The sequence below is a fragment of the Cephus cinctus genome, unplaced genomic scaffold, assembly GCF_000341935.2.
Source record: "Cephus cinctus unplaced genomic scaffold, Ccin1 Ccin1_scaffold0690, whole genome shotgun sequence".
Classification (NCBI taxonomy): Eukaryota; Metazoa; Arthropoda; class Insecta; order Hymenoptera; family Cephidae; genus Cephus; species Cephus cinctus.
The window spans coordinates 441,578-452,244 of record NW_014333313.1 but is presented as its reverse complement, the minus strand read 5'-3'; the positions used below and the strand labels follow the sequence as shown (position 1 = coordinate 452,244).

Here is a 10,667-nt window from a genome sequence, read left to right as displayed (position 1 = left end):
ACCCGTCCCAGGGAGCTTAACGGTGATGTCGACGCTTCCAGCATCCGCAGCCTCCGGGCTTCGACTCCTCCGGCAGCCCCCGGGATATATCCTCGACGTCACAGCACGCCGGAGAACCCGATAACGGATATAACGATGAGAACTCCTCCCTCGCGAGTTGGGCGTACCACGCCCAGTCATCCCTCCGCGGTCCCTCCGGGTTCCCCTCCGAGGAGCTCTCGGGCTCTCTTTACACGAGGAGTCCTCGTCTAGGAGGCGGAGCCTTGGCGACCTCTATTTCTAGCCGTAGTTCGCGCCTGGTTAAACGGCGCTCGGTTGGTAAGACAGACTCTGCTTGGCTATATATATATATATATATATATATATATATATATAACAAACGTTACGCAGCTATAGACGCTGCCAGAGGAGAAGGTCGAGGAGGTAAAATGGATAAAGAGAGAAAGACAGAAATTTCTACAGTACACGCGCACGCATATACACCTACATCCTATACGGAGCAGGTGCGTGTGGAATCCGAGGCACATTCGTACAACGTATACGACGTCGAGCGAAAGCCGCGTGTATATATATATATACACACACAAAGCGCATAGCCCATAGAAAGCCAGAGCTCCGCCTAGTCCGTTAAGTTGCTCAAACCAGAAGAGAGGACGGTTATTTGACTCCTTATGCGGAACCGCCAATGCAGCGGCTGCAATTGCCCCCCACTTCGCTAGCTGGGCATAGAAGAGCGAGCGGGCTTTAACGCTCTTGCAGTTGCATTTGTTCTCTGAGTAACAGCCCGATAAATCGAGCTCCACCCTATACCCCCCATGCTCCACCACCGCCAACCTGGCAGACGTTACCAAAGAGCCATGGTAGCCAACGAGCGAAGATAAAAAAACATGCCTGTCGACTCCTGTGCGCCTTTGGCTTCCTTGCCAATTGCACTCCACCCACCCGCCCACCAATTCTCACCCGCTGCTTATTATTTCTCATCCGGCCAAACGAACTCGGGTCAGGTTGTGGTAACGCTGACTTCCCCGTATAATCGGCGGGTAATACCTGGTCTCGGGTTCGCACGGTTAAGACAGGTAGCCCCCGGCGTATATTAGGCCGCCCTTTATATACGAGTTGGGACAAGATCCGACGTGTAATGGCGTGGAGGGTGATATCGTTTTCTAAATGGTTATACATATATATAGTATTTTTACTTGGACAAGGAAGTAGAGAAAAAATATAGTTTTACGTATGCGCGATATGCATAGAGTTATTCTGTAGAAACCACCTGAAGTAGCGCGACAGTTTGTGTCTTATGGAAAAACCATGTTCGGATGGTGCGTTTGGGCTGAATAACCTGGTATATATGTATAAGCTGAAACAAGAGTATTGAAGAAAATCGAGAAATCGCATTGGAGCATGGGTATTTGAAAATTTCCCGATAACCATTGGCGTAGGCACTCGAGCGCGATATTATACCGTTGGATATTAGCGGGAGATATACCCATAGGCGGCTGACCCAAATTACCGTGCCAATTTCGAATTGTATTTTTTTTTAAATTAACAAACGACAAAGAGTGCGCCACCGTTGATATATGTATATATATATATATACATATATATGAACGGGGGGTAAACAGTGGTGCACGCGGAATGCGCGACGCATCTCGTGAAATGCATACGTTTGTATTCCGCGATGATATTGTAACAACGGGTGTATACGTGTATATATATATATATATATATGTATGATATGTGACCATTCACGTGGTTGCAACCAATTTACCAATCACTCTCGTGGAACAATAAAGCATAACGGTGGAAAAAAAATTTCACGTCAAAAGTATCACGTTTCCATATACCCGGTAGCTGATGGCGATATGGATTGTAGGAGGCAATATCTATCTGGTCAACATTGCCAACGTATTACAGCCGCGTATGAGAATACAAGAGTGCAGTCTCGTTTAGGTTGGTATTACAGGTTGAAATGGGGATCCCACGATCTACGGGGTGTCCTAAAAGTAGGAAATACAGTATGATCATATGGGGTGGTATGGGAGTAAATTTTTTTTACATATGCAACGTACCGTTAATATCTGTAGTTTTGTCTCTCCCAGTCGTTAGGATACGTATATGATAATTCAGCGGATGCTGCGAATGGACCATTTTGTAACTCGATCATTTATTTTCACGTGTAATTCTATCGTTTCGACGGTACCTTGTTAAATGGATTATAACGGGAATAGCGTGTTACGGGAATTTACGTATGAGCGAGATGCATCTCCTGACAGGGGGATGAGGGGGTCCTTATCAATTTTTTTTCGAATGATTACATTTTCGAATTATTATTTTCGTCGATAATTATGGTCTTAACTTTTCTTACGACGGTGTTTTAATTAACGTAGTATGGAGGGATATATGGTATTATTATTATTATACGTCCATAGCTATTAATTAAACGTTCTGAGAATATGACATAGGTATTTCCCGTTTAAACGTTCACGTAACCGTCGGGACGTCCCGTCCTCATTGGTATTCTTAGGGCGTCCGCGCACCGTCCTCGATTTACTATCACGTCGTACAAATTATTTGCTAATCAAATTTCAGCCCTCGGCTGCCCGGCCGCAGTCCTCGCGCCACTCGGAAAATCCGTGGAATCACTTTTACGATGATTTCTCTATTTTACGGTTAAGTCGCGAGGGGCGCAGCCAAGCGCCCGTAACGCCGGAAACGAGCAGAGCGACGAGAGCGGTATTCCGTGGGAGAAAATTTTTGAATTGTGCAGTCGAAAAAAAAATCCTGAATCAAAAAAAAAATGCGAGCAAATCCCGCCCCTAAAAAAATCGGAAAATAAAAATCTTTCGAAATTATTTTCACGTAAATAAAAGTCAACAGGGCGACCCAAGGAAATCCATATTCGGGGAAAAATCGGTGTCGAATGCGAATCGAGTATACGAAGCGCGAAGAAAATTGCGTAAAGGCCATCGCACGGTACCTCGCACGTTCGACGTGCGAGGAAAGGTGGGCTCGGACTTGGTAAAATAAATTTGACAATATATACGTTAATCCGCATTGGTCGAAAGGGCCCGCAAGCTGGACTGTACATAAAACGAGTACACGTGCGAGCATGTGTCAACGATATGCGAGAATAACATACGCAACACACGGCAATACATACCGCAGGGCACGAGTCGGCCTACGGGGGTGTCCCGTTGGCCCGTTTCAATGTTTTGCGACGAGTTTATTCGAGTTATCAATTTCCTGACAAATATCTGCATTTCCGCGGCCGTACGCCCGTTCGTATTCGCACACGATGACGCAACGTGCCACGTATGACACAGCACGCGGGCACTACGACTTCCACGGGAAAGCCGGGCTCGGTTTCCCACGAAGGTACAGGTATCGACTAAATCCCTAGCATATTACATTCCGATGGCGAACTGGTGGTTTTTAACGTTTTTCAAATTTAACTCAGCCACGCATTTTTCTTTTTTACAATTTCAAGTAAACCACGTCACGTCTCGTAGGCGATGCTTATGCGCGGGTACGAGGAATTCGTCGTGGAATTACGTGCGACGAAGGAGTCGCTTGATATTTTGGCAAATATATTATTTTTCGAATAAAGCCAGGAGGCGGTGTCGCCGTGGTTTTGTAGGACGTCAAACGACGTCGGGAGCGTCAGTTCGCAGCGACGCCACGCGTCGATGACTCTACGTGCTCGTTTACGAGACTCGGCGCGCCGTTTGAAGCGTTGCGCGCCAGACTGGCCAATTAGTTTGGCAAAAGAGCACGCGGACACCGGTACGGGACGTTGCGTGTAGTGGACATTCAAAAGGTCGTAGGTCAATGCTTAAACGTTGTTTTCATTACGTTACTATCGTAGCTATGATATATGATTAGATATATATATGTATACATAGAGATGTACTCTTGGTATGCCTATGAAGATTTTTGAGAGACGCGTATAAGGACAGTGAAAATTATTTTTCAAAAAAAAAAAAATTCGTCCTCGTCCCGAAGGTTGGTCCTTCTTTTTTTTTTTTGACAATCAAAGGAAAATTAGCCGACCGCTTGCCAAGGGGTCAGATGACTGTAGCGTTTTATACTTTCCTCGAGGAAATTAAATGGATGGGCACAGAGAGACAGAGAGAGCGAGAATGAGAAATGGCAGAGAAAAAGAAGAGGGAAAGCTGGTGCTTTGGTTTCAGCAGGGTGAGAATGGTAGGGACGCGTATTAGAGAAAAGTATGAAGCAACAAAGAGAGAAGGAAGAATGAGCATCTAGAGAGCGTTGAGAGAGGATAGAAAGAGAGAGAGAGAGTAACAGACAGAGGTACCGGGTGAGAAAAATGAATGGCTTCATCTTTCCGTAATTAAGACACAAGGCCGGAAAATAAACAAACCGTCCGGCACGGCACGGGTATTCCGGCACTGAGGTTGCAGCGGCGCAGCTGTTACGTCGCGGGATTCAAATAAACGAGTTAGGTGGATTAAGCACAGAAATCCGAGTCTTTCTCGTGGTCCACGTATAACGTTTCTTAACTACTGTCCATCCATCCCTGCTCTGGACCACTTATCCAAACATGATCTATCGATAAGACTGCCGAGGATTCCTCTTAGAGTACAATGGGCTTTTGCCTGCCACGGTTATTATTTTTAAATCCATTATCGGTCAATTTGACAGTATATAAATTATCTAAAAAAAAAAAGACCAAATTTTATTTTGCATCCGTTCTCTCAAAAATCTTCAATTTTTTTTTTTTTCTAAAAAATTTTTACATCCGCTTCCCAATAAAAACTCACGTCTATACGGTCGGCCTTCCTCCGGGGTAGAGCGTTCGGTGTTCTCGGAGCCGGGGGTGGCGTTGGCGTCCCTATCCTCTTCCTCGGGAGTAGCACCGCGATTTCCAACACCTGATCCAGGCCCGGTACCGGGCGGCGACCTGCTGGTCGAGCCAGCTGGACTCTGAGGCGCAGCTTCCGGTCCTCCCGTACCGGGCACTCCGCCGCCTACGCCACCGGAAGGCAAAGACGGCGAGAACATGTTCGACATGCTCGAGAGTGAACCGATGCTGGCCAATCCCGAGGACACCGTCGTGTTTCCGGTTTCGACCTTGAGGCACTTGCTGGGGGGCGCGAAGGCCGACGGGCCCAGTGGCCTGAATGCACTGAACGGTAGCCGTGGGTCCAGGGGATGGAGAAATTGATGTGGCAGATGGAGCATGTGATGAAGTCCGTAACCCAGGGATGCTGCGGTACTGAACGGTACCTGAAGTTCCTTGGAATCTGCAACCTTGGATTAAAGGAAAATTTTTCAAATTTATTATAAATCCTCGATATCGGCTAAGGCCCATTTTAAAATAATAGAGCAAAACAGCCGGATAATGTAAAATCATTAAAATCAATTATCGTCTATCGAGCTCGTTATCGATACTTGGATCGATCGTTGATAAAAAATTCGATATACATCGATTCGAGATTATTTACACTGTACGATCATCGGATACTGGATATTAATGATATTATAATATATTCCAACGTTATTTAATACCTCGCCGATTTTCAATGTAAACACCGCGACATGAGCCGCGACATTAAATACTCTCGCGACAGTCTCGACGTCAAAGTTAATTTTTAAAAATGCCAATTAACCTAACCTAACCTGAAAGTGACCAAAGACGGAAGTCAAAATAAAATTCAGCAAATCTCCAAAGTATCACAGCCCGTTAAATGTCACGCTACCGTATCTCGTAATTGACCAATACCAAACTACCCCTGTCCCGTGCATCCCTTGCTACCGCAAACACCCTAAACGTAATACGAAATGAGATACTGATCGATGGACCAGAATTTACCATGACCCGTTAACAACCCCCCTCCCGCCCGTTAATACCAAAATCAGTATACCCTATAGGGGCAGGTTTACCTGAAAGATAAAAATTTTCTTAGGATTTTGACAAGATCATAAATTGCCAAATTTTCAATTAAAAATCTACCACAGTGATAAGGAAAAATTTTTCAAAATTTTTTTTTTTTCACACGTCACAATCGATGCGAGCGCGTAAACCGTCCGTAGCGATTAAACACAGGCGCGACTGACGAATGATTTGCCAATGAATTTTTCATTCGTCGATTGATCGTAGGTATCGATCGGTTTGATGCGATCGTCGAAAAGTACGATTAGTTTATTATTCTTTTAAAACGAGGAAATGAGTTTTAGGTTTACACACACGTATTTCTAGCCCCGATTTCAATCAGCGATTTATTAGGTATTCATTATTATTTTAATTAGGACCGACGAGCCAACCAACCCCCTAACCCCCTGCTTCACCCCTCTCCCGTCCACTTTTATCACATCGACCAATCATCCAGTCGTTTACCTATTTATAATACACTCTGTCAGGACAACCGCTACAGTGCCTTCCGTTTGGTCATTTTCTATGAAAAGTATATATATATATATAGTATGTATGCATTTTTTAAATTAACAATTTGTCATCATTTTGACAAACCGAATCAGGTCCGAGACGTCGTTACGTTTGAAATAAATTTTTTTTTTATATCTGACGTATCACTGATTAATAATAATAACGTGCGCTGAATCTTTTTCAAATTTAGAAAATTCCGATTTTATTTGACTTCCGGTCTGTTATCACTCGACACTGTTAGCACTGGCTGTACCGTCGAAAAGTACGGTCTGCTTTCGATCGTTGATTAGTAAAATATCTGTGAACGATAAGGAACATACCAGATCCTCAGTCACGTTGAAATCAATGTTTATAAATTTCTATTATTTTTTTATTAAAAATCATTAAGGCTGCTGTATTCTATTTTTTTTTTAATTTTACATAAATTCAAAAATCACACGTGTACCTGATTATTCTTGGAATATTAATCCGTAAACGTGCTATACTTACAATAAAGTTTCCTTTTGTCATTGACTTGGATTTTTACGATCTAGCCTAAAATAGTACAGTTACTACTAATCTACTATAGTTGCATGCAGGAAGTGAAGAGACAATGAAAGATTCTTAAATTGTACAGGCTGGTGCTTATGAAAAACTACATAATAAATAAATGACGGGATTACAGTTTAATTGGAGAAAATGGAAGTCGAGTTTTGAGATTTTTTTAGATAAAAAAAATGTATGTAAAATATTTGAGTCGTTAAAGATAAAGAGCTAATTGACAATTATTGTTGCACATAAGGAAGCAGGTAAGCAGAGACCTGACGGTTTCATGCGTTTCACAAATGGACTGTGTACGATATATGTGTATGCTTAAGCCATAAGTTTAAAAGGAATGACAACTAACTTGTGGATTGAAGGGTCTTTGCATTCTCAGGGCCTCGGGGAGACCCCCGCCCTGGGAAAACACGACCAAGGATGGTGGCGGAAGGTGATTCGGCACGTACGCTGAATTGTCCATCTAGAACAAATCGGGCTTGCTTCTTCTTATCCGTTCTTTCCTTAACTTTTCTCTCTCAAATCGAATTCGAGTAAGAATCGACCGAACCGCCCGTCGGAGATCGAAAACTTTCGACAGATCGAGAAGTGCAGTGAATACGAAGTATCGACAAGAACGAAACAAAGGGGTTTAACCGTTATTCAAGTGCGTGTAAGTTATACGTAAAAATTTCAAGTTTGAAATGTTATTGTCTAATAGACAAAAAATATATATCGTTAAGATGATCTTGTGATAAAAAATGATTCGTCAATGCAAATATACTATGCGTGTAAATGACATTGAAATTTCTGTAAATAGATCCATTCGTAATTGAGTATGGCGGTGGCGGCGGCGACGGCATCGTTGCGACAAAGCCTTGATATGCGGAATTCGCTTTGAATTCAGGATGAATCAAAGAAAGCCCTCGAGTTGGAAAGGCGGCGTAATTTGAGCGAACGATCGATCGACAATCGAATAAATGGCATTAGCCGGATACACGAAACCGAATTGCGTGGGCGAACGTAAAACCGCAACGGTCACAGCGGCCGCACCGCGATACATCATATTACGTCGAAATCAAAATCAAATCGATTTTACATATTCATCGACAGCTCGTCGCGGTTTCATGTAATTGTCGAGAGTTCTCGAAATCGTTTTCGTCTCTTCCTCATTAATTACCGTGATAAAAGGGATCGTCGAGATCGATCGTACGAATCGACGTAAAAAGCAAAACCTTCGGACAACTAATTCACCGTAAATCAGCCCAAGAATTCATGACGATCCTCAGAAAGGTAATTTTCAAAGTTAACAAACGATCGCGTGAAATTCAAAATAATTTTGCTTCTCTTCATTGGAACTTCGATCATCGAACGCGAACACAGAAATGGCATTCGCGACAATTTTCACCGTCACTGTACAATAGTGTCTTCAAAATGACGATTCCGTAAGAAACATCATGATTAAACTGAACGAAAAATACGTCACAGTAATAAACACGAGCGATGAGAACAGCTGTCACACGCGTACCGTTAAAAGTGTCAAATTCCTTTCCAACATTCTCTACGTGAAACACTCGACTGTAGGAGAAAAATTTCTTTAAAGATTACAATAAAGTAACGTTAATATTATTAAAAAAACGTGAATAAGAAAAATTCTTTAATTGGATCTGTCAAAAGTCCTAGATCACTCAGAGCACCTCGGCGCGCCGCGAACGAGTTCAAATTCAAACGGATGCCGGGGTCCCGCGTCTCTCGACCTAACCTCTCCGGCGTGGACGCGGTCGGTACCTCGGCTAGGCAGTAATCGGCGGCCTCATGAGACCTCCACGGGAGCTGAGAGCGTGAGCCAGGTGTGCGGGAGTGTACGGGTGCGAGAGGAAGCCAGCCCGTGAGCTACCTCGTGGACATGCGAGTGCAGACTGATTGGAACGTGGAGTGAGGGTACTTACCCACGACCCACGGCGGCGGTGGAGGCGGCAGCGAGCTCCGGCTGGTGGCGTGCGCGCGTGTTTCTCTCATGGCGGGCATCCACTGAAGTTCGGGTACTGCGCATGCGCGAAAATTACGAGTCTAGGGCGCCTTCGAGACAAGTTGTCGCGAGCCGAATGATTCCGATAGAGTTTTCAAGTTATAACTGGATTACGTACTTTTTCGAGACGACTGGATAATGCGAGAAGAAGGCACGAGTGTTTGGGAAGGGTTTCATATAACTTTCAAGACAACTTAAGAGGCGGGCAAAATGTTTACGATGGAAATATTACTTTGTTTGGGCTGTGCGCGCTTCGTGGTCGAGCTATACCACGTTCTTGCTAACTTTCCAGTGGTGCATGCGCCGACGGAGAGTTTAGGAACGCGCAACTTTGACTGAGTAAACGCGGCTGAAGCTGGAACGAATGGATGCAACGTGTAAAGCAGGTACTGCCAGGTTTGGTTGGAATTTAAAAGAAATTTTTTTAGTGGATGTCATGTATGTTTGAAAAGATATTTAATTTGGAGGTTTTACCAGGTATGACTTTCTGGATCTGTCTCTTTGAAGGTTTCTTGCAATTTTTTTATGTATTACTGGGCTTGCTTTACTGCGAAATTCCATAAGCCGATAATAATCCTGCTTGGAACGTTTTGCTTGTAAAGCAGTGAAGAGAATGTTTTGTGATCGACGAGTACGACGCGTTGTACTCATTGCAATTTCTCCGACTGGCATTTCCAACGTCTCAAGATGGATTTATCGCCGGGCGATAAATAGCAAAACTTCGTATACGTTGTTTATCCCAAGAGACGCGAGAGGGTAGGAATAATATAGATGAGCGAGAAAAAGTGGAATAAGGTTTTCAGTTAAATTCTTTGGGTTTTATCCCGACGATAATATCCAAGCAAGGCTTTTGCGCACGGATGATTCGTAGAATTCGTGTAGTTCGACTGAGAATTTACGATGGAAATAATCTTAGCTTCCGAGAGTAACTTTCTCCGATATTGACGATCCAGTAAAATGAGAAGCCATTAAAGACTTCTCCCTCTCATCGTCGTATTGTACGTTGTTACGTATCTGTTATACTGCCTTAACATTTTGTATTTTAGAACCGACATGACTTTTCTATGATGAGATAAGAACAGGCTGTACCGTATATATATACCAAGCGATACTCATTTGACTGGCACGGTAACGCGAAGAAGACGTATATAAAAAGATACGGCCATTATTGAAGTACCGCAAGTTTTACCTTGTAGCTTTTCTGATTTTTTCTTCAATTAATCGCATTCCGTGGAAGTAAATAATATACGATGTACAGCACCTGAATAATGAATGTAAAAATATAGAGTATCAGTTTATAGCGTGAAGGAATCTGACCGTTTGCTTTTATTGAATAATTATTTTTTTCTTTATAACCAACATTTCTAATATTTGCAAATTACCTCATTAGGTAATTAGCAAGAATCGAGTGGAAATTGAATAGAGTTTTAAGGGTGTTACTGGGTTCAAGTTGATATCTATACCTTTGTGTGATGCTATAGGAAAATCAAGGGTCCTGGATGTCGCACGGATCGCATAGTTCACCACTATGGTATAAGCTGTATTATATATTGAAGACCCATACCATCAACTATTAATTACTGTTGCCACTATGGTTGGCTTAACTATTTTCGCCATTGGGTCTATTAGCCGTATCACCCTTATAATGTTTGACTAACGAGGGATGGACCTTATAGTCCGACTAGTCCTATATTGAGCATGTAATAAGTAAAC

At 43.2% G+C, this 10,667-nt stretch overlaps 1 protein-coding gene across 6 annotated transcripts in view; it reads right to left on the bottom strand.

Annotated features, from left to right (window-relative positions):
* Positions 1-9,327, bottom strand: part of LOC107269935 (E3 ubiquitin-protein ligase Rnf220) — a 73,372-nt gene extending 64,045 nt beyond the window's left edge. For 2 of the 6 annotated variants that reach the window (XM_015744390.2, XM_015744395.2), the window contains exons 1-3: positions 8,714-8,865; positions 7,296-7,409; positions 4,785-5,274 (exon numbers count right to left, since the gene is read on the bottom strand). In XM_015744390.2, the coding sequence (XP_015599876.1) occupies positions 4,785-5,274; positions 7,296-7,409 (604 nt within the window). In that variant the 5' untranslated portion in view covers positions 8,714-8,865. The other 4 variants (XM_015744394.2, XM_015744393.2, XM_015744391.2 and 1 more) reach the window with 4 other exon arrangements.
* Positions 9,328-10,667: the final 1,340 nt, after the last annotated feature.